Genomic DNA, 24,964 nt, shown 5'->3' on the forward strand with positions numbered 1-24,964 from the left:
TATTGCTAGCACATGTTGTAGATCAGTTGTTGAGGTGCACAGAAGAAAGCAGTACTAATATTTGCCAATTGTGCAGAAGTCTGTGTGCTGCAAAGCCTAGCTCCCCAAGGATTCCTGCTCATGTTCCACACAAGCAGTGGGGAGAGCACCTGAATTAGAATCTTTCTGAAAGCTGTAGGTGTCCAGCTGTCACAGTGTGGTCGAGCAGTCAGTTCTGAGAGCAGAGCAATAAAGGCAGGACAGATCTGCTCTTGCTGTGTTACCTGAGTAAAGAAGTGGGTAAAGATACAAAAACGAGTACTTTTCATGTAGTCTGTCTAGCTGCTGCAGACTTCTAATAGAAATCAGTAACTTTTTTTTTTTTGTTGCTTTTTCTCCCTTCTAATTTTTTTTGTTTTGAGGAGAGTAAAGAGAAATTCATTTCTAGAAGACACCAGAGCATATTTTGCACAGGCCCGGAAAAGGGACTATTCCATTTTACAGAGAAATCTTTTCTAGGAGCAGTGCCTGCGTATATTGAAGTGAGTAAGTGAAGAACAAATGGGATATCAAGAAAATATGATGGGTTCTCTTCAGCATTCTTGGCCACCTCGATTAGACTGGGAATGAGATCTATTTATGTTAACACTTGTTGGATTTCCCTCTGATCACATACATTGGAGTTACCACTAAAATATGTGTGTCTAATTGCATATTAAAATTCTGGCAGAAGTTAATGTTTTCCTAGTGTTAAAAGCAGTTATTTTCCTCAATTGTTTTGAAAGGAGGTAGGTGTGAGCTTTAACTGTTGCAGAAAGCAAATCTAAAGCTATTTTAATGGGGGGAAAATAATAATGGTACTTAATAAATGCTTAAATTTAAGGACTTTAGTTAGACATTATAAATAAAATATGTTGGACAATAGTTAATCTTGTTTTTTAATTCACTGAACTAAAATATCCAGAAAGTTGTGCATCAGAATCAAACTCCAGAAACCCAAACATCTTCAGAAGATTGAGTCAGCTCTGGGTTAAACAGCATTACTTTGTATCAAGTGCAGCTCTCTATTCTGAACATAACTTTCAGTGAGCATTGTAGTTTAATACAGGTTATTTTCTGATTTTATTTTGGTATGTAACTCACTTGAGGGGTAAATGAAACCTTAAATGCTTTGTGTGCTGCTTTCAGTTCTTGGCAATCTGACACCACAAAGAATTGTGTGTCAAGAATGAGAACAGTTTATAAAAACCTGGCATTATTTTAAAGTCTGTTTTTTTTTTTTTTTTTTTTTTTCTAGCAATACATATCATTCTCATAAGTTCAAGATCATTTATTTGCATAAATGGATAATGTAGTTATGGGTAGAAGATAACTGTGCTAAGTCCTGGTTTTCATGTTTTCAACATAAGGGCTATCTATAGATATATCCAGGCTGGATGTGGCTTGGGGCAGCCTGCTCTAGTGGTTGGCAACCCTGCCCGGAGCAGGGGGGTTGAAACTAGATGATCTTTAAAGTTCTTTTCAACCCATGCTGTTCTATGATTCTATAAATATTAAATTAGAAAACTCAGTTGAACAGTTTCGAGAATGCAGCGTGCTCAGTAATGAGTAACTTCTAGATAGTCTTTATTATCTTACGTCATATCTTTTTTCCTTCCTATTCTGTATGTATTATTTTTTACCTTCATATTCACTCTTTATTTTATATCTTGCGTTCTGCTGCTATACACATTTAGCAGAACATTTTTTCAGCCTTTCTTATTTTTCAATATGTGGCACTATGTTCAATTCACAAGATATTATTAAAAGCCTTTTTTGAAGTGAGAAATAGTAATTTTCTTGCTATTTTTTTTATTTAGTACAGATCTCCAAGTGCTTGTTAGGTATTATTTTCATGAGTCTGCTATGAAGTTGACTGCATGTGATAAAGACAGAAGGGTTAATTTTGTTATGGTATATATATTTTGTATTGCATGTTTTTGTAAGAGAGGCTGAACAAGAGATAGTAAGACAACCTTTGGATTGCTGTGACATATACATTACAGGCCAAATTGGGATTGCATTCTCCCTGAAAGCATCTGCAGACTGGGACAGCAGGCAGCTGAGGTACTAAAGGCAGGGATCTGTGATATAAGCCTGGAGTGAGAAACTAGAGAAGGGAGCAAAGAGCTTGCCTATAAGGAGAGAAATGAGCTCTCGACTAAGTTTTTGTGATGCTGAAAAGATAACTTTCACAGGGATGGTGAAGATTGTGGAGCAATTTGTACAGTTGAGGAAGCCACTAAGAGTTTTTGGACTAGAAGACTAGGCTGTGAAGATGCAGTGATTAAGTGATATTAGGTATTAGGTTTCAAGTGTTTTTTAATTAAATTGTCTACCGAGATGATCTGAGTTTTTTTTTTTTTTAATATATTTATTTATTTATTTTTATTGGAGAAGCTGTGGAGAACTAAAACCTTGTTTGAGCTTACTGCATAAGAGCAGAAGGAAGTTTGCTTTCCTTTGGCAAAAATTAGAAATGTTTGGTATCATTTGGTTTGTTTCTTCACGAGAAAAGTGTGTGTCAGTTCTACCTGAAGAGTTTGCTAGAGTCAGAAAACCCTGTATGGAGGATTTAATATTTATTGCAGAAGTGGCACTGAGTACAAAATCTTAAGTATCCGTTAATTTTCAAGTGCTCACTTAGTGTCTGAATTCTTCTATTCATTTTCAAGATTGTGCAGCTAGTACTTGGAGTACTTATTGGCTAAAAGCTAAGCCTGTCCCTTGTCCCAGAGGTACACCTCCTTCCTTATTTTACTAGTTTGCTTTGAACCCTGTGGTGATCTTTTCTATTTTATACTGCTCCAGATCTGCTTTGGGTGTTGATATCATTCTTTTTTATGGCCTTATCTAACCTCAATGTGACCTCTTTGCTTCTTATCCTACTGTCCCCCTGGTTCTTCTCTTGAAGATATTCCTATCAGATGTGGTGATACATCCCACAGGTCATCAGTCCCATTTTTTTTTCACAGAAAGAGCTGGTCCCTTTCTGCTGTAATGGTAAGAGCTGCTTGTGAAGGACAAGTGTCATTTAACAGGATCTTTAGGGAATTTAGTTTCTAAAATCTGTTTGTACTCAGTATGTGGAAGGTAGAGACTAATAACTTGGACTGTTTTGACAGGTTACCTGCAGACAGCAGAAAAGAGGTTATAGTTTCAATAGGTCTCTCTGAATGCCAATGTTTTTCCAGGAAGAGCTGTCAGATGTTGGCTGTTCTTTGGCATGGTATTCTTTACGAGGTTCAAACTTGTTTTCTCTTCACTTTGTTCTTGGGAATGGCCAAAATGATGACTTTGAGGTCTATCAGAAACTGAAAATTGTTCCTCGGAACTGGAAATATTTCACTAAGCTTAAGGAAAATAAGCCTTTAAGGAACATGTAAAGATAGCATAGTCTACATTCTCTTTCTTCGACCAGTACAAGATCAACTCTTCCATGGACTAGAGGGTTAAAGTATTCCTGATGAGGTTTAGCTACCCTCATCTTAAAAACATTGGGTGATGGAGAGTTTGCAGTCTACCCAGACGGTTTGGGTTTGTGCATAAAACTGTCCTTTCGGTTAGGTGTTGTATTTAAACAATAAAACTTCTCCCTCATGTCCATTGCTTCCTGTCCTGTTCGTGGTGACAGAGATTTTTGTTTTATTTCTCACACCGAGCAGCTATTTGAAAATTGTCCTATCTCATTTTTATACTACAGTTTATACATGGTACCAGTATAGTTACTAGTCCTTGTTATCCCAGCCCTTCCTGTAACAAATTTATGACAGATAGGTTTCTTATTAATAGGCTGGCCAAAATGGCAAAGGTAACGTTCCCATTGCAAATGTATGAATATATATGGATATATTACATGACTTTTGCAAAGTTTTTTTCTGGCCTTTTCTAGGATGCAAGTGCAATTTGAACTATATATTCCCTTTCTAGATGGCAGATGAAAACCTGAAATATACTGTGCATGTTGGCTTTGTTCTTTTGTTCTGCTCTTCTTTCTCTGCTTTTTCATACTCCATTTATTTGTTTGCTGACACTATCCTGTTTTTACATTGTGTGTTTTCTGTGTATAATTTTAGAATAGTTACAGGCACCATATACATGTATATTAAGAATGATGCTTGATTTTAATATATTCTTTTTCTGAATTTTTACTCAGCTTCTTCTTTTTCTCATGACATGTTGTGTTCTGGCTAGGGAAAACACTGCTTAGAGTAGGATGAATTTCCTGAGGGTAAATGCTTTTTAATGGCTTGTACCTTTGAAACAGCAAACAATGAGTCTTGACTGAAAGACAAAGGAAACTGAGTTTTCTACTAATTCTTACTATTAGCAATTCCTAAAATGGTTAAACCGTTAAAAATTCCTTTTTAAAAAAGTATGAAAGTAAGTTGTTATTTTACTGAACTTTCTGTTTCTGTCTTTCATACAGAAAGAATGTTACAGGCAACATAGTTTCTCAACTGAAGTGGCTTGGGCATTGAGCTGAAGCTTGTTAGGGTTGCTTTTGTTCTACAGGAGATTATATGAGGAGCTGCAGGATGTGATGTCTACTGTCACAGAAATGGTATTCCTCAAGTATTACATGTTTTAAAAACAGGCTCTGAGTAGCAGTCTTGAGTCACTGTGTTTTCCCCCTCATTTTCCTTCCTGATTTTCATGTCTGGGAATTAAAATCAGGCATTGAGAAGAAGGCTTTAGGCCTCTGTTCTGCTCTGAGGAGAAGAGCCATTAGGAACTGAAAGCTCTGTCTACTGATAGAGGAGATAAAATAAAGGGAGAGTGCTGGCCCTTTCCTACTCAAGTTTGTCTATTCCTTTGTGTATATGTAGGATTTTTTATTACTAAGTCACTTGTGATAGCCACAGTCTACAGTTCCTTACAGATTAGAAATAATGTCATTGTAGCAAATAATTTCCTTTTTATTGTGTTGCTGAAGCACCTTTAATTGAACAGAAACCATAAGTAGCAGACTCCATCAGCACAGGTGCTGAGAGGTGTGGTAACAACATAACATAAGGTGAGCTGAAGCAGTTAAAAAACTTGGTATGGTTGCATCTTTTGCATTTTAAGCATTTATTTTAATAAAGGAAGTGATTTGAAGTTCTGGTCAAACTCTGTCAGTTGAGGCTAACTTTAGCATAATGTGCTACCGCCTGCTTTGAAGCATTTACTCAAAGTGCATTTTTACTGCCAAAGGTAGTAATATAACAGAGGAAAATGATGAACACTTATCTTTATAAAAATGAACCCTAATAACCTCTTAAATTCTCAGCTTTAGCTATTTGAAAAAATAAAAAAGTCTGTGCTTGCAGAGCTTTCAGTAGAAGCAATGTATGTTAATGGAGACTGAAGCCTTCAGCTGTTTGAGCAGAGTAGTTTGTTGACTTACATGTACGTCAGAAGCCAGAAGCAATTGGCTATCAAAGCATAAATAAATGTCTGCAGGGAGACACCTTACATTTCCAAAGAAGTGATGCTGCAAATGAATAGTGCATGTGGGAATGTGAGCGGAGAGGTGTTATTATGGTAGGTTGCCTATGCCTAGGAGATAGGCACCTTTGCTGGTGTCTTTGAATAGGCCTTTCTAGGTCCCCGGTGACTCACTTGAAATGTATGCATTCTGATGAGGTATAAATGATCAACCTTTTCAACTGTGTCAGCATTGCTGTGCTATTGTTATTTTTCAAACGTTAGAAATAAAATGATGCATGATTTTAGCAGTGCTCCAAACTGAGCTCTGCATTCATTTTGGGAGAGCTTCTCATTTCCCTGGAATTTACTGTGTTTCTTCACTGCATTTTATTGGAGTAGAGAAATTCATTTACAAACTTAAATACATGTTACCTTCTACACATTCAATATTTTAACACAATGTATTTCCAGACAATTACATGAAAATAATATAGTTCAATGGGGAATTGGATTGTATTTTTCACATGAGACATAAATGATGTGCCTACTTTTAGGGGTGGAATCATGTCATCGAGCAAGGAATCATGTCATCAAGGCAAATCTGCTGCCAGATGACACAGTTGTTAAATGCTGTTGCTGCAGGTTTTGCAGATCTGGAATATGGATAAAATATGGTTGTATAATATGTGGTGAAGGGGCTTTATTGAAGAGATGTCTGAAAAGTAGGGGAAGAAGTATATATTTAGCATAATCCATGTTATTGTTGGAGAAAGAGTAGTTAGTTCTAAGTCCTTAGTTGGACCTGGCTAGAGAAGTGCTTTGTCAGCTGCTTGTCATATCTATAATTTTAAAAGGCAGTGGCTTTGTTTTAAGGAGATTGTATGAAATTAGACTTTTTTAATGAGCTTTTAGACTTAATGTGTATGGTATGACTTGTGAGCTGTATTTTTTCTTCCGTTGTTTCATAGGTAAACAACTGAAACTATAGCTGGTAATTGTGGATTTTGAGGTGCTTTTGATTCTTTTTAGGAGTATTGCATAATGTCTGAGGTACGTATTTTAGTGTGTGTTGTTTTTTATCAGATTTTTGAAACAGGGTTTGCAGCTTTAGAAAGAAGACTGATGAGACCCAGGAATTTCAGATGCTAATTGCTCAACTGTTGAACAATTTTCTCTTATAGCATATACTTTCTGCATTTAATCAGAATTAACTTGACACTTTGGTTCTTTCCTAAAATTTTTAATCCATGGGTAACAACGTAGCATGTTCTTTAAGCTACCTACACGGTGTTTTGGTGTTTATATGAAGGCAAAATTCATTGTCAAAGATGCTAAAAGTCTAAGTAATATAGGTATCAGTCTGCAAAATGGAGAGGATGACAAATACAGCTTTATTTCCTTCGTAGTTTTGAGCATGAATTTGCATACCTTTTTATCAAATTAAGAAGATTCTTCTGTGTACTTCACCACTAATTGGTAGTAATTCTAAGTGGAGGGGATCGTCATTGCGTTTAGAAGACAATTAAACAATGTTTAAATGAAACAGTGTTTAAATATATTTTTTTACTATTTATAATCAAATAACATCTTTATGATATTATGTTACGGCTTTATGAAAACAAATAGTAAATAATTTCAGTATGTTGATAGAATGTTGTATGTTGGTGCTATTTTATGCAACAGATTACATTAATATTAGTCTTCTTTAGTTCAGCAATTAGCGTACTTGATACTTTAGTCCAAAACAAATAATGGTTTTTATGTGTTAGAGAATTGAAGGTAAATGGAGAGCTTTTTGCCAGGTAAAAATGGAATTACTGTATGGTTGGTTTGGGTTTTGCTGTGGTGGTGAGTTTTTGTATGTGTTTTGTCGCTATTTTATTTTATTTTATTTTATTTTATTTTATTTTATTTTATTTTATTTTATTTTATTTTATTTTATTTTATTTTATTTTATTTTATTTTATTTTTATTTTACCCTTCCTGCAATTTGATTTTCATGATGCACGTGGAGTAGTCTATTCCTTTAATTTTTACACTGGCTCTTTGTCTTCAGTCTCTCTCTTTTACTAGACTATTTTTTAATTTTATTATTTATTTATTTATTTATTTATTTAGATCTACGATGATGATATTGGTGTTGTCTTGAATGGGAGAGACTTCCTTCTAGAAATACAGTGTCCCTAAATGGGTAGGGTTTTGCCCTTAAAAAATCAGTACTTGAAATGTGGAGCAAAACACTTGCATCGTGATTTTTCAACAATTGCTTCTGTTTATACTTTTCCAACTGATGATTTCTCTGACAGTATTTTATTTTTTGTGACTAGTTGTCTTGGTGGACTTGGTTATATTGACTGATGAAGTGTACATGCAGATACTTTTTTCGCTGCTGCCTGCCCAATTGGTTCCAATTCTAAATTTACAATTTTCCTATAGTGAATTTTATTTTCCTGCTGGAGAGTAGGATGCTTGTTTGGCCTTGTATTTTTGACCACATATGCATTTGCTGAAGAAATCTCTTCTTCATTGTAATTACATGCCTTTCTCCTTTTCCAGCTACCTTTTAAAGTAACAAGAAGTCTATTCTTCCTTTCCAGAATTTTTAGTAAAAGACTTAATCCCAGCAGTTTTATTGTGAAAGCCTGTCTCTCTCTGTTTCTTCATTATGACAGCATTAATTTTATTAGTAAGCTTGTAATTACTTAAATTTCACCAGGTTGGTCAAGTTCATGTGATACGTAAAAATACCACTCCAATAAAATGTTTATTTAGTTTATGATCCAGAGCAGGGTCAAGAAGATTGATGATAGCATAAAGAAGCATCAGTTGTATTTAAGATGAGGAATTTCCTAGTTCTTATTCTTCTGTAGTGACTCTATTACAGTGGCATGATACTAAAGCTGTTTCTTGAATGTATAGTATTGGCACTGGGGATTAGTGTGGTATCTCTTTTTGATTCTTCATATTTTTTTGCTTTATATGGTGGTTTAAACTCTTCCTTTGCTAAGGAAACACTATAGTTTGATGTATGTAATGTTTATGGATGTAACATCAATAAAAAGCCATGTTAGAAAAAGCCCTCTAGCTAATTAACATATTGAAGTGATATCTAAAGAATTAATCACTTAATGATCTAATATTTCTATATTATATTAGTCTCTGTTAGGAGAGATGGAGTCTGTCCTCTGCATGTGAGCATAGTTACTATTTCTAGGCCTAACTGATACAGAAACACCAGTCTGCTGTGTTCATAAACATTTTGGATGTGTTATGTCCTTGACATCGATTAGGCAGCTGTTGTCCTTGCAAAATCAGCTGCTTTTACATGGTAAAGGCTGATACCTCTTTCAGTGAAGATAATGCCATAATAGATTCCATAATATCTGCTGTTAAGAATTATAAGTTTGAAACTGAAGTAATTATATGTGGCACCTATAAGTATGTCCCTTACGTAAGTAAAAACTTCATTGTCCTTGTATATTGCAAACTGGAATAGCATGAATTGTCTAACTAAAAATAAAACATTGAAATTCTTGTTACTCAGTTCACTTAGAATCACACTTCTTCTCACTTCATGAAGATAAAAAGGAAATTGGTTTAAGCAACATCTGGCTGATATTCCTGTTGTGAACAGAAAAGCTAAACAATTCTTCTGTTTAGAAAATCTTACTGCTCCTCTGCAGCAGTAAGTTATGAATAAAAAATTGTTTCAGAAGACAATATTTAGTTGTTGTTTTGTTTGTTTGTATGTTTTGCTACAGGTTATTAATGCTGCTTTAGCTCTTTCTGCCAGACCAAAAAGTCAAGTTGTGAAAAACAACATGGAGATGTATAGGAGTACATGGGAGAATCACATCCATGTTCTTACTGAAGCTGTGGATGATATAACAAGTATTGATGATTTTCTGGCTGTATCAGGTACATTAATTTTCAGAATCTGATTGTTCTTTTATGTACTTTGAAAAGTAACTCTCCTATGTAAAGTTTCCAACAGGCAACAAATAGAAGATTAGATCTTGTAAGGTTTTGTGAAACTGTATGTATAAATTGTCCCAGCATGGTAGGTATTTTTAGTCTCCACAGCGTAGAACTCGGTAGAGGTGATCTGAACAAACTGTAGGGGTATGAAGCAGAACTGCTATATTGTAAGGGTTTAAGGGTTACATTTATCCAGTCTCACAGGTTGATCTGCCTCGAACTTTTAAAATGCTCTGTGCATCTGTGAGAAGTCTTCTGTAGGAAGGAAGCATGTAACAGTGTGCATAAACACAGAGGAGGAGATTTCTCTGGCTGTTGTCTCCCCTATGTATCATTATTCAAAACAGTGCAGTTCAATGTTTAGTAAATCCAAAGACATATAAAAGCTGTTGTAATTTACCAGAATACCACCAACAGAAATTTTCTAGGGACACTTGATAACTTCATTAATGAATTTTGAATTCAAGGGAGAAAAGAATGGGATGCTAAATCACATAGATGTGATCTGATGTGATCTGGATAACATTGATAGATGCTTGAGCTTTTCCTCGAGCTGAGCAGGTACCAAATTTCCAAACATCCAGTGTTGTTCTAGATGTGCATATAAATTTTGGAATGCAAATACAATCTGGTTCTACAGTAATTCTTGTGATAGACATGGAAATAAGAAATCATATGGGCTACTTTTTTAAGTTGATATATTTTAAAACACCTCATAAACAGAACAGATGCACTGTAGCATTTCCAGAAACTTTAAAGCTATACATATTTGTCAAGAGGAATGTAACTATAAATTCCTTCACTGAAGGAGCCTTTAATATTAGTAAACTATTTCTTGAAGCAAAGATTGTCTTCAACATTGAAATGGGAGAACAGCTGTTCTACTTCCTGCACTTGAAAGACCAAAATTCCACACTTCTGACTTGCCTTAGTGTGTTGTGTAACATGGAAAAGAACGAAAAGTTTGTGTTGTCTTCAATTCATGTGGTTCAATACATTTTGTTTCCTTATGGCTAGTATGACAACTGTTTGCCTATTCTTCTCTGGGCAACTCCCTAGAGCTTAATTCCTTTTTGCTAGTATTATGTGCTTTATGTAGCAGTGCAGGACATAAAGAGTTCTGTAGGTGTCAGTAGTTTGAAACCATGGTAAGTGAATTCAGAGCTGAGTGCATTCTGAAGTTATTTGTTAATTAAAAATGAAGGTGTACTCCTGTCAAAAACATAGGATATTTGTTTCTCTAAAGATGACTTGTATATTTTCAAATACGACATCTTTACTGGGGTAGCTGGAAACAGCTGGACTAAGTCCCCATAACTGAGTGGCACTTCTCTTGTGAGTAGGACATGAATACTACAGTGCAAAAACCGTATGCAGAGATGACTGCTCAGGTCTGGATAAACAGTTTGTTAGTTTTGCCTCAGAGCAGCAGACTTATCTTTGCTTTACGTTAGTCCATTGGAATACCTAACCAAGTGATTCAGATCCGAATGTAGAAGAATTTACTGCAAAATTGTGTGAATGGATTATTTGTGGAGCTACTGTCCTTACATGCATCTCAGTACAGAAAAACATAACCTGAGATTGTTTTCAACTGTAATTTAGCCTTTAGTAGAAGCCAATTATAAACGATCTTGTTTCGTGTAGGGTCCAGGAGGTTGCAAATCTGAAATTTTTGCAAGTAATGCTAGAGCCATTAGTAAAGCAAAGAAACAGGTCAATTCTCTAAATTGCTGATGTATTAATTATGCAAATCTCTTTACCCTACTATGAAATACCCTGAGTTTAGAATTCTTTCTTTAAAATTTTCTCTTTAAAATTCATTGAACTAAACGTTTGACGACAAAACTGGGATTCATTTAAATAGCATATTTCAGATATTTTGCAAAAATTCATTGGCCTTAAGAATAAAATAAGAAACTACATTAATGCATGGGAAAAAAATCTCTCATTGGGCAGCTACTCATTTCAGGGTTAACTCATCAATTTTTGGTCTGTTCTCTATTACTTGAATACAATTGAATGATTTGGTGTTTGACAGTGAATAAAAGCAGAAACTGTAACTTAAGTAGCAGTGATGAGTCGGCCTACATATTAAGAGGTCCTAAGAACTAAACATTCATAGAGTTATTCTAGATAGGACATGTAAAATGTTTTCTGTAAGCTTTGGCAGGGCATTTCTGCACACCGTATTTCATGTCCATCTTCAAGTGTCATGTTTTTTCTTACATGATCTGCTGAGCAGATGCTTCCTTATGGTAGTATAATTTATTTCCTTTGGGAAGACTTCTTTTCAGCTCATGTACATAGAGCTAATTATTAAGACTAATTAGAAAGAATGATGCAAGCTACTCGGTACAATCATAAGTGTATTAGCACTGATACTGTGCTCTGAGAGTAAAACATGTTGCTCTATCTAAATAGAAAAGTTAAATGAAAGTAAAGTAAAGGATGTTACCTAACTCTTTGGGAAATTACTTGGTCATTAGGAAAGATAACGAAGGTTGAATGTTTTGTTTCATGTAAGAGGAATGAATACAAGAATAGATTTATGATGGACGTGTTTTTTCTACAGAAGAATTATTTTCTAAGTTAAATGCCCACATGGATGTACGGGGGGGAAAATGTTTTTTAAATATTAGTTCAAAATTAATAGTGTGCTGATATACTGTATCAGATATAGGCAGTTGGTTTTAATGGCTGAATTTGCAGGTGTAACTGCATCTTCCAGGATGGCAATGGAAGTGGGTAGTCTACGTCCAAAAATATCATACACTTTTTTTTCTAAATATTGTGAACACACCTCTAGTAATTTTGGTAAATGAGGATTCTAAATCATTAACAGAATTGTCTACTTAAGAGTTTATTTTATATTGTATCTCTGGTTGCTTGATAGGTCAGATTTTTATACTGAATACACAAAGTACTTTCCAAACTTCGTAAGAATTGGGAGTTTCTATTTTGTCGTTTAGTTTATGTACCTCCTTTTCACACAGTGTCACCCGAGGCTTGGATTGCAACTCATTGTATAAAATGATGATGATGAATGTTTTTTGTGGGTTACTGATGATTCGGAAGGTAAATTGAATACTTATAGGTGTGTTTCTGTTGTGGACACTTCTAAGGTACAATATAACTCTCTTTAAAGACACTGCAAAATCTTTCAGCAGAACTCAGAAGCAACTGGGTTAGTCCCTATGTTTCTTTATTCCAGGTTGTTATTTTTCTGTCTTAAAAATAAGCTGAATATGGAAAAATATATTTGAGAGGATTGGTAGGAATTGCAAATGGTCCCTGCAAAAATACCTTGTTACTCTTCACAAACCTGCTATGGGGTTGCTGAAACAAAGCATATGTACAGAGAAACTGTCTCCTAATGTAGTACATGCGTGTCCTTTTCTGGTGTAGCACAGGGGGAAAAGGAAGTATTCTGTGGCAGATAAGAAAACCTGAAGGGAACTGTGACCATATGAAAATGGGAGGGGGGGGAGTGCTAATAACTGCCATCTGTTTTAAGTACTAATTAGTTTCCTTTTCTGATTCACCTATCCTCATGTTTTGTTTTGTTTTTTCCTTTTGTTTCAGTTCTGTTTTATTATTTTATTTGGATGTGATATTTGGTTTAAAGGAAAATAATGCTACAGAAGACAGGTGAAATTAGGTCTTTATATTTGAGGAAGAGGTCTGACTGCAAATAGCCAATTTAAATGAAGGTCTTTTCTTTTTAAAGGAAAGCAAGAGCTAACGAGATGTGTAAAAAATGTCATTGTGATTATAAAACATGATAAATGATGAGATCATTTGTTCATAGATCTTTTACGCTATACCTACCAAGAACAGAGAATCAGTGTCAGCCTATCAGTTTTGGATAGTTAATTAAAATAAGGAAAAATGTGAGTATTAATCTTTATGATCACTGACATTAAGTTTAAAAAAATACTGTCATCCGTTTATCATGACAGTGTGAGGTTTTTATACTCCTATAATGGAACCAAAACATGTTACTGCAACCAGTGCATGAATTTCCAGGAAACTAGTTATGGTATGCTCGTAATTTTGTTTATACTTGTAAATTTTAAGTTTTATCCTCAACTCTGGTGTCTCAAATTGAATATTCAGTGAGTATTCATATTTCTTGATGTAGTTAGGGTGAAAGTGTAGTTTGGATTTTCATTTTCTAAAGTTAATTCTTTATTCCAAATTATGTGAATAAACTTCAGACACAGATGGAAAAAAAAAAAAAGAAATGTCAGTATTTCCTTCTTTTTATATGTACGTTTTCCTTTCTTGATTATAATGTGGAATTACTATCACTGGAAAACACTGTAATTAAGTATTTTAACATTATTAAGTATTAGAAAACCAGTAAAAGAGGAATTAGATCTTATAGTCCAAGAGTTAACTTCACTTCTACAATGGTCATAGGTAAGAAAAGCATCAAATGTGTTTTTATATATATTAAAATCATTAGGATCTGTTTTTCCTCGTTTTCTTCAAGAGCTTGCATTACAGACCCTTGTGCTGCTTTTCTGTCCTTCTCTGTGTGCGTCCTTTCCCCAAAACTATGATAATTTTGTCTCATGAACCTTCTTTCTCCAGCCTCTCACGCTTTCCATCTCAGAGTTTTGGACTGTCGTATTTGGAATACAGCTACGCTAGCCACATTTTTTAAAAATCCTTTTATATTAGCTCCTCTATTGCCAAATTTGAGGTTTCTAATTTTCATAAACACAAGTCTCTTTTCATTTTAGTTTATCTTGTTCTTCATCCTTCATCTGTGATGAAACGTTCTTCTTGATGCACTGCATGTGAATGACATTCTCTCCTGTTGTATACTGGGTGTAATGTCTGTTGTCTGCCTTTTCAAGTACTTCCTTAAAAGACAATTTGTCTAAAGTGCATTTTGACTTCTGCAATCTAACCCAAACTTTAGGCTAAGTTGATTATTTTAAGCGAAAGGCAATCCAGAGGTCTGGTATTGAGTTGTTAGACTTTGAAATGGTTTTGTCTGATGCCCATTTTGCTGTTACTTTGCTAGAAATTTTTTACTTGATGGTTACCTAGTGGAATGATAGTGAGTGGAATTACTTGCATGTTTGCCTCAACTAAGGGTTTTTGTAACCTACCTCTGCAGTCAGTGTACACTGCTAAACTCGTAGTGGTAAACATGGACACCTGCAGGTCCATCTGCAGTAGAAAACTGACAATGGAATTGTCATATCCAGATTGTAAACAGAAAATACTGTAATGTATAAAGAAGTTACTGGCAATTCAACTCTTTTTAGAAATTAAACTGATCTGTCTTAGATAGATACAGACTTCTGAGACTGCTGAACAAGTTCTGTGATTGGACTAAAGATCATTCAGGCTGACTTGACTAGCCAAATGGGAGTAATTTTTTAAGTGAAGAATTGGCACAAATCAGTTACTTCTGTCAAAAGGGAGAAGAAGTGATGAGTCATAGTTCGTTTTTCTATTACACTTTTGTTCCAGTGTGATGTATGAACTTTCAGAGGAGATCCAGGGAAACGGTGCATGGCTGTCCTGCCAGATGAAATTGAGAAGAGCACACTCCAAATTTGGAGTGTGCAAGAAATTTCTCTAAAAATCTGAGTTTGTGTAGGATAGAAGTTTGTTTTCAGTATCTTAATCCTTTTCTAGGAATGTAAGAATGTGTTAAGCTTCTTCAAACACAATGTAAATCAGTAAGGCATCGTAGTCTTAAAACAGAAATTCCTTTTAATGCAAACCTGTGCCATCTAAAAATTCTTTTAATTCCTGGAAAGAAGAGAAAGGTAGGATGTTATTATAAAGCATTTGGAGAAAGCAGTTCTTGCGGATACGAGTGGTTTTATGACCCAAACAAAAACAAGAGCTAAAGGAATGCATTTTTGCTGTCATAGTGAAATTTTTCTTAGATTTCAGTCAATCTTCCTCAACAGTTGCAAAAAACAAACAAACAAAAAAAACACTTAGGTTCTGTCTTTTTTCCTGTTTTCCTGTTAGCTTATGTCCTCTTTCTTGTTTTAAGGATGTGATTTGTTGTGATAGTGCAGTGATAGCAAAAATGCAGCTTCACTTCTTTCTAAACATTACACCTTAAGATCTAAAGCCCCTGCTGTTACCATAGTGTTTACAATTAGAAAGAGGTCTTCAATAGTTAATTAAAAAGCAGGAAGTTGGATGAACTTTATTAACATGAAGTGCAACCTGTACAAAATTGCAAAATAGAGGAGTGTAATCAAAGAACAAAAGGTAGAAGAGAACTTTCAAAAGTATCTAGTCAAACATGTTGCACAGAACAGGATAAACTTCAAATTAGACCAAGTTACTTGTATCCTGTTGAGAAGATGTTTGAAGACTTCCAAGGATGAGTATTCCCCAACCTCCTTAGGAAAGGTGAAATATAGTTTTTTCTTTTGATTTCCCTTTTTGATTCCCTTATAGAACTTTAAAATGGTTTGGGTTGGAAGGGACCTTAAAGCCCATGCAGTACCAACCCCCTGCCAGGGGCAGGGATACCTCCCACCAGCCCAGATTGCCTAAAGCCACATCCAGCCTGGCCTTCAACAACACCATGGATGGGGCATAAACAGCTTCTCTGGGCAGCCTGTGCCAGTGGCTTGCCACCCTCTGAGTGAAGAACTTCCTCCTTATGTCTAATCTAAACCTACCCTCTTTTAGTTCAAAGCCAATCCCCCCTTGTCCTATCCCTATACTCCCTGACAAAGAGTCCTTCTCCAGCTTTCCTGTAGCCTCCTTTAGGTACTGGAAGGCCACTGCACGTCTGCCTGGAGCCTTCTGTTCTCCAGTCACCCACCCACATGCTAGCATTCTAGTTTGTAAGGATGCTTTCGTAGACTGTCAAAATACAATTGAAGGAAGCAATACCAACTCTGCTCTGTTCATCTGCAGAGCCAGACACTTCATTACTGTACACCATCAGTTTGGTCAGGCATGATAAACGGTGCAGGTAGCTGGGTTCATGATCAAGTATGGTTCGTTAAATTTAAGAGTATGAGAACTTGAACCATGCTCAGACCTGTGGGCTATAGTCGCTGCTTTCTTTTTCAGTGATCTGAATTTTCTTCAAAAATTTCTACTTCTTAGTCACTTTAAAACTCATTTACATTTGTCACACCCCTCTTTGAAAGAACAGTGTCTTCTCATACTTTAATAGGTACATCCAGCTTGGAGAGTATTTATGAAACTTCAGGAGCTTTGGAATATCACAGAATCATCTAGGTTGGAAGAGACCTTCAAGATCACCTAGTCCAACCTCTGACCTAACACTAATCAGTCCTCCACTAAACTATATCCCTAAGCTCTACATCTTAATGTCTTTTCAAGACCTCCAGGGAAGGTGACTCCACCACTTCCCTGGGCAGCCCGTTCCAATGCCTGCGTGAGGTGAAGGAAGTAGGTGGATGCTGGGTAGGCTGTTTTTGTTTTTACAGTGGTCTTTTTCCTCCAGTGGCCATAGATGCTGCCAAGTTGGAGTTTCCTGACACCCCAGGAGAATGTAGCTCTCCCCAGTGGTGTTGGGAAGATCCACCATACTCTGAAAGTAACCAGCAGTGGTTCAGAAGGAATTAGTCAGCTACGGACTGCCAAAACAGTGACGTACCCCTTTATAGGTATGTTTCCCATACAAGCTTAGAACTCAAGTTGATTCAGACAAATACTTTTCACTGGTTAGTAGGCTTTCTCCCTGTCCACTCCCAGCACAGTTACTCTTATTTATGTTGTTGTATTTGGTCTATTAATTTTTTCATACTGTAAATGATTGTGGTAGGATTTCCCAATTTTAAATTCTGGTTTCTTCCCTTCTTCTTCAAAACCCTTTAAGGTCTTACTTTGTTTTCAGAAGTGGGCTGATTATTCATGTCACGTTTTATTTCTCTGTGTACTTAAAAATACGATCATTTAAGAGAAAAAAAATACCATTTTTATGTTCTTACTTGCTGTAGTTCCACATGACAGATCTTCTGAAATATCACAATGACTGCAGATTAGGTATAACCTTAAAGTTCTGCTCTAGCACATAATCCTTTTTCCCTTAGTTAAATCACATTTAATAATGATGCTTCCATACCCATACTCTCTCTAACTTGGTATTATGTGCTTTTAGTCTTTCTAAGCTGTTGTCACATGCTTCCTCTGGAGTATGTAATCCTTCAGTACTGGACCCTACAGTGTATCAGTAACCGTGGTTGAACCAGTTCATGGTTCACTAGTTGCTTGGTTTGTCCAAACGTATGCTTATATTACTAAAGCATAAACATAAAACCAGGGTTTGGATTCTTCAAGCCATGTAGTTGATGCTGCTTAATAGTGTCTGGTCCTTTCTGCTAGGTGTCCTGATCTCTTTCTAGTCTATTAGAATATTCTTGGGGGAATAAAAATGCTCTATAAATCTATATTCTGCATAAAGTTGAATTGAAAATAAATTTATTGTAACGGTTGGGAAGAGACCATCCTGTATATCTGTTTCAGATGCAGAACAATGGGGAATACAGTACAGAAATATAATTTCAAACTTCTTAGTTTACACATGATCCAAATCTATTTCATTGCTCTTAATTATTAATGTACAACAAGGATCAAGCAGTGCAACACTAAAGCAATTACTCATCTGCTCTAATAATAAATAATGTACTTGACCATGCCGTTCTATCAGTTTCATCACTTAAAGAAGAATGGAATTCATCTGAGGCAGAGAACCAGGAATAGATTCATGTAAATGTGAAAGTTTTTAGAGTTATATAAAAAATGACAAAGTTGAAGATAACACTAAGATACGGCATCAGCTTGAAAAGAGGTAATTTAATTAACAGATAATTACCGAGATACAGGAAAAAATGTGATAACTGCTCTTAAAAGTGAAAATTTGTTCAATTGCTTAGTTCTTTTTCTATGTTTAGATTTTTCATATGTAATTTTGCAGCTGTGTACTCATGGGTAGAAAGTGGGGGAGCCCAGTGCCTTTTTAAAATCTAAAGCACTACTGAAATAGTCAAAAAAAAAAAAAAAAAAAGTATATGTGTGTGTGTATATATAGCTGTGTTCCTCTAGGTGTGTACATGTACACACACACACAACATATATATATGTATATATGTACACACACACTTGAGCTCTGTGAGTTGTTGCATGTCTTTTCCTAAGCTGGTTGTGAGGAGGTTTATAACTAGCCAAAAAACTGACCTTTTCTTCTAACTCAAGAGGAACTTCATACAAGAGGAAATACAGCTGAAATGGGAACTTAATTTATAGTTGTTTGCTTAAAGCTATTTTCTAAACTGGAACACTTGAAAGTTACGGGAACCTACCATAATTTGATAAAGGAAAAATGGCAATTTAGCATTATTATGAAGTTCTTGAGACATTGAAAGATTTTAAGGATTTCAGTAGATCTCATACATACTTAAGTAGATGGAAAGCAAAAACTTTGTGTTATATAAGTAACAACATATGTCAAAATATTTTGACTATATAGTGATGTTTCAGGATTTTCCTCAGAAAAAGCAGGCCTCTTTCTAAGAATTTAGTCACCTGTTTTCACTGAAACACATGTGATTTTGGATCTTCCGATGTCTCTTCCCTGTCTGGGGTTTCAAACTGATAAGATGGAAGCCCAGGTTGGAGGCAACCAGAAAAAAACCAGCAGGACTTTGTTATTTCTGTGTTGCTGTATAACTTATATATTATTATGTTATTTCTGTGTGTCTTTGTTACTCTATTTTTACTAAAACAGCATTGTTGAAAACTTTATGAAGAGGTCCCTTGCAGAAATCTGGATTCTTAGACTCCTCTTTGACTGAGTTTCAGTAGTTACCCAATTTCTGTTGGGTATTCTTATGTTTGCCTTTTTTTTTTAAGTACTGTTTTCATTTTTCATATCTTTGAGAAGATCTGAGGAAGATGGACTTTCTGAGTCTCGACTGTAACTCTGCATTCGATGGGCGTGTTCCTTATAGGCCTTATATTAATTTCTGTTGTACAGTTGTGAAAGAACTGTACAGAACTGTGACCCTTGTACTCCCTTGTACTCATCAATACAACTGATCTCACTAAGTTGTTAATTTTTTAGTTTACCCTTAAGATAAATTAATTTATGGACTTAATTTTTCATTGTTCTCTCTGAATCAAAATCAAGCCATTGTTTCTTATTAATCATAACCCATGTTCTTAACAAAAGTAATTCTTAAAGAAGTGAATTTTTGTGAGAAAATATAATGGACATTTTTTTTCTTTCTATCTGTAGATGAATTAATATCGTAAACTTAGTTTTATCTCCCTTTTCTTCTGTACTCAGTGAACAGGGTATGTCAGTTTGTCTTCTGGATAATTCAGTCCTTCTCTATGTAATACAGAAGCAGCCCATTGAGAGTAGACGTCACAAACTCTTGTGAATTAGCCAATTGATCTTCCAGTCTGATGTGTTCCTGTTGCTAGCTAGGTTTTTAATAATTTTTCAAATTTAATTTTCAAATTTGTAACAGATCCTTAGCATTATTCCATCTCATCCAGAAAAGCAGATCTTTTCTATAGTTCTCCACAGTTGCTTTGAATCAGATGTATTTTTTTTAAATCATACTGCAATTTTTATTTTTACTGCATCTTTCTCACATCCTTAACATGCAATTACATAATGCTGTATTGCCAATTTTGGAGTATATTTTGAATATGACGTTATTCCTTCTGCTCTGTAGTACTGTGCTGTTGAATCAGTGTTCCTCTTTATGCGGTTTCACATTGTGTATGAAGACATTCTCAAGAAATACTTTTCTTTATGCTGCCTCATCTTTTAATTTCTTCATGCACATTTACCCAGGACTGCTCTGGAGTCTACCCAGTGCTGCATTTTATTTTATTTTCCCTCTGTGGCCTCAAAACAAGCTGTAACAATTTTTACTTGCCATGATGGTCTGAGGATGGAAACACAGGTTAACATGTGAAGGGGGTCTTAATATCTTTTTGTTACAAGTGAAGGGAAGAAACCCCTTGTTTATATATATATATATATATATAAATATAGTTTTATATATATATATATATATATATATATAAAAGCAGCAAACTTCAAGGTGAAAATAGCTTGGGATTTAACTTAGGTTAATTGATGCCATCTTGAGAAAGAAAGATGCTGAGCATCAGTAGTAATTAGCATAATTTACCCCGCCCTGCTCTGTTTATTGTGTCTGCTTACCAGAGGTCATGGTTCTTTTAGGATCTATGTGATGACTCACACTGATTATCACCGCTTTTAAGTAAAATTCGTTTCTAGACTAAAAAGGCAGTTTCCAGTTTCAGGCACTCTTCTGGTGATGGATTGAATAGTGATGGGAAAGGAAGTGTTAAAACTCTTTGTGCTGGGGTCTTGTAGTCCTTGAACCCCGTAGCAACTTGTATGGTTTCACCTATGTATATATTTAAGTAATTGCACAATTGCAGGAATTCTTAAATAACAATTCCACAGAAAAGTTTATCACACAGTAGGGAAATACTATGTGGCAAAGAAGGTAGTTAATCTTAGGGAAGACAGCTGACAACGTTCACTTCTTATATGTAGACATTTGCAAGTTATTGACTTAAGCTTATGTCTGTTTGGGGTAACTTTAACACAGTGGTTTTCTTTTATATAATAGCCGATTGCATTTTCCCCTGGTTAATTGCCAGAACGTTTGAATGGTATAAAGAACGATGTGCTACATTTGTTTGAATTTGGTGACATTGTGGATAGCACACAACTGGAAGCAGAATGGAGATTAGATATGATGGGTTTTGCAGCTCTCCGTATATTGCTACCTCTTGCCAAAATAGAGATACTAGTTCTCACAGCATCATTTGTCTTTCACAGCACTAAATCAGTTTCTTGAAACAGACGGTATTTTTGTGCTGTGTGTCATTACTAGGGAGTGCATCATACATGTTAAGTCTAATGTTATTTTCATCCTTTTCAAACTCTTTGATGTGTGAAACTAGATAGTGCAGTGGTGACATCAGGTTGTTGAATTGTGGGAGTCACTGACACACTTGTTCATGATGCACGATTCTCTCTTCTCTGCTTTGATCTTTTAAGATTTTTGCATGTTAAAAATTGATGCTACAGGTATAAGCGTAGACACAACAAGAGCTCTTTTTAGAGATGCCACTCATACTTACTGTAAATACATAGAGGCAGATGGTAAAATGTTCAGAAATGCTGAAAATGTCTATGAATTTTAGTGGGAGAGAATCCCTACACTGTCTAGGAATGTTTTGAATAATAATAGTCCAACTGCATAAAATCCTGTTCATTCTACATATTTTTTTTCTTATTCTACTGGAGGTCTTAGATATCCTGGGAAATTTTATTTAATGTCAATTACTGAAACTCAGAAAAAAAAATAATTCTAGAATTTCCCATCCGGTTTTGTAGTGTGTTTAAATTCAGAAACTACTTTATATGCGATTTCATCTAAGTTTATTTCTAAATCTTAGTACATTTTCACTTAACTTTTCCCTTTCTTCCCCTTGCCATGCCTTTAATTTCTTTCCTTTGAATTTTAGCTGTGAAACCTTACAGAATCTCCTTCCTCCCAATACTACTATTCTAAAAAAAGTGAAAAAAAGTCTGCAACATTACAGTATGCTGCGGGTAAGGCTGTAAAACGTCAATGCTTTGTCTGCTAAGTTAGTGGAACCACTTGCAAACAGAAACACTACATGACATCTCTGCATTTTTTCAGGCTGCACTTTATTCTGTTTTATTTTTGTATGAATATATGCTTTCATCTTAATGAACACCTACACTAAACTTGCATTAGGAAAGGTGCTAGACTGAGGTTACTGCAGTTCAGGTACTTATCTGGGCAGAACTTTTAAAATTTTTCTCATCACTTGTCTGCAAAAATACATAGTTGTGCTTAAGCAGCATACAAAGTGTTGGATTCAATTTGGACTAATTAGATTACTATCTGAAGTTACTTCTGTGTTTTGAGGGTTTTACCTTTGGGGTTAGGCCTTTCTCTTGAGCTATGTGCATGTTAATTTTTAAAATTTTACCATCAGAGTCCTTTGCCATTATGGCTAGATTTATGAGTGGCATAAAGTTTCTTACCTTTGCCAAAGGCTGCATCGTCAGTGCATTGTTGGAACATGCATGTACTTCCCTTAAATTCTTTGTGTATGGTTATTTAAAAACCTTGCACCACTTGTGGCAATATTTATATGCCATTTACCTGCATGAAGACATCTCGCTTAGTTTTCAGAAGTGCCTGCATGAGAATGAGTCACAGAATTGTGTGTCTGTTGTTTCCATCCAAAGTCCCCCTTGTTCTTTCGCTGATGGTTTTTATTGCTAGGGAATGTTGGAGGCATTTAAACCTCTGGAGAAGGGCCTCTTCCTGAATGAGTCCCATGTCAGTGGTGCATCACAGCTTCTGCATTTAGTGCCCATTTTGTGGGTAAGCATTGGAATTTGTTGTGCAGCAACGTTTCTGTGTTATTTTGTGTGTGTGATTTGGATGATAGTGGACAGGCTTTGGTGTTTTTCTGGAGGAAGGAGAAGCCCATGTTCGGGTAACTATGTAAACTGCAATCACAGTGCAGTTTGTCATATTCTGGAACTCAGGAGGTAATCTGAAGATCTGAAGTTTCTTACAAAATGCCTTTTTTAATTTTTAATTTTTTTATTTTTAGAAAGATGTTGCCTATGAGTGAGAGGGTGTTCTTTATATTATCTACAAAATAAAACTTGATAATGCCTGCTGATACAGATGCTGAAAAACTATTAGTCAGGACTGAGGTTTGAGATCTAAGGTGCCTGGTTTTCTTTGTTTCAAAAGTTGAGACTACCCTTTTTGAACCCTGCAACATTGTTGTATCTTCTATTATGTTAAAAACCACTAGTTTAAATACAATGAATCAGAAGGCCAAGCCTCAACCTGTAGGTACTTGTAGCATTGAATTTTAAATCTTCATCAGAGTTATGTTTCAAATTACTTTGGGTAGTTACAGTCATTAAGATATCAGTCCGGAGAGTTGAAGTGACTCAAAATAAACTGCAGAACAAACTGAAACTACTTGGACAAGGAATAAAGGAATGATTCAGATTTTTGGCTTGCTAATCTCTTGATTTAATAACTTTTCCATCAATGGTTCAAAGTTCTAGTTCATTTTCTTGGTATGTAGCAAGTTTACAGATGAATACATTGGAAAAATTACTAATTACAGATTTACTTACAGCAGAGCTATGGACATGGGAAAAAAATGAAGATGCTTTTCAGACTCCTAAGATTAAATGTTATATTTTCATGCCTGCTTTCATGCATCTGCAATAGCAAAATGCCATGCCATGTTTTTTGAAAGAGTAGGCATATAAGAGATCTCTGTAGAGATTTATGCATTTATTTAAGGAGAAACAGTATTCAAACAGAAGGTAGATTCTACAGTTTGTTTCAGTACCACTTATCTCAAGTTTGTTTGACCTGATTATAATATGCTTCAGGATAAATAAGACTTCATATGCTGTAATCGTCAAGCTCCTAGTTCATGGTTCTCACTGAGTATAAGAAAATTTCCTGAAATTTTCCCATTTTTGATGGAGACTTGAGGTGGGTGTCACTGACCATCCAAAGTTGGCTTCTGATGTCACCACTTTAAAAACTCGTGTGAAAGTTTTGTCAATGCCATCATATGACAACACTGTTGCTGGGCATATCCTCAGCTGTCTACTGCTTTTCAAAGCCATTTGTCTTCCACAACATTACGTAACTGCTACTTAAATGATTTAGAGAAAGACTTTGTAAAGAAACAGGGATTTATTTATTTATTTGACCTGCTGTTTAATGAGATGGATGCTTGTAAAAGGGAGAAAGGACAAGAACTACATACAGCGTTTAAGATGTAGGTATGTATTTAATATGTACCATAGATTATGATAGCATAATGAACCCTTTATTTCTGTTGCCTTCTGCATACCTTTTGGCATTGATATTGTTGCCCCAAAAGTTGAGTACAGTCCCTAGTATGCAGCCATAAATGCAAATTACTCCTGTAACACTGATTGCTTAGACTTGATGGCAAACATTGTAATGGTGATATACTTTTTAGATAATTGATACATTAGTAAGGATCACATGCTTGGTTATTCTGTAACCAAGACACCAACTTGGATCAGTATCACATGCTTATTTTGGGAACCTGCTTTGGTAAGTGTTGTGCTGTGAAAACCTGCTATTGCAAATCCACATTTTCTAATTGAAGGTTTTCTGTACCAAAGATTATGGGAATGTTCTAGTCATTAACTTCTTGTAGGCCTGTGGAGGACAAAAGTGAGTGAGAAGATGTGGAAAGTTAGCTAGTAAATAGTCTGATGTAGTTGTAATTCTATTTTTGTTTAATCTGTCAGAATTCAGATTTGGCAGTCTCTGGAGCATGATGGATGTATGAGTTTTGTACGTTTTGGGATTAATTTTTTTGTATGTTGATTTTCTAGCAGCTTGGTTGCTAATAGCTTTCCATCTGCAGCTGTGGCAGTAGCTTTTGATGGTTTTATGCAGCTTTGTAG

The 24,964-nt window shown here is 35.4% G+C and overlaps 1 protein-coding gene across 23 annotated transcripts in view; it reads left to right on the forward strand.

Moving 5' to 3' along the window:
* CTNNA3 (catenin alpha 3) overlaps window positions 1-24,964 on the forward strand; it is a 477,233-nt gene that overhangs the window by 317,018 nt on the left and 135,251 nt on the right. For 19 of the 23 annotated variants that reach the window (XR_011098146.1, XM_068687731.1, XM_068687736.1 and 16 more), the window contains one exon: window positions 9,192-9,348. The exons of 1 other annotated variant lie outside the window; for it this stretch is intronic. Coding sequence is in view for 20 of the 22 variants with exons in the window: in XM_068687731.1 (XP_068543832.1) it covers window positions 9,192-9,348 (157 nt within the window). In the remaining 2 variants the exon portion in view is untranslated. Of the gene's footprint in view, window positions 1-6,398; window positions 6,426-6,456; window positions 6,481-9,191; window positions 9,349-24,964 lie in introns of those variants that run through there. 3 more of the 23 variants (XM_068687751.1, XR_011098147.1, XM_068687747.1) reach the window with 3 other exon arrangements.

The sequence above is a fragment of the Anas acuta genome, chromosome 7, assembly GCF_963932015.1.
Source record: "Anas acuta chromosome 7, bAnaAcu1.1, whole genome shotgun sequence".
NCBI classification, from domain to species: Eukaryota; Metazoa; Chordata; class Aves; order Anseriformes; family Anatidae; genus Anas; species Anas acuta.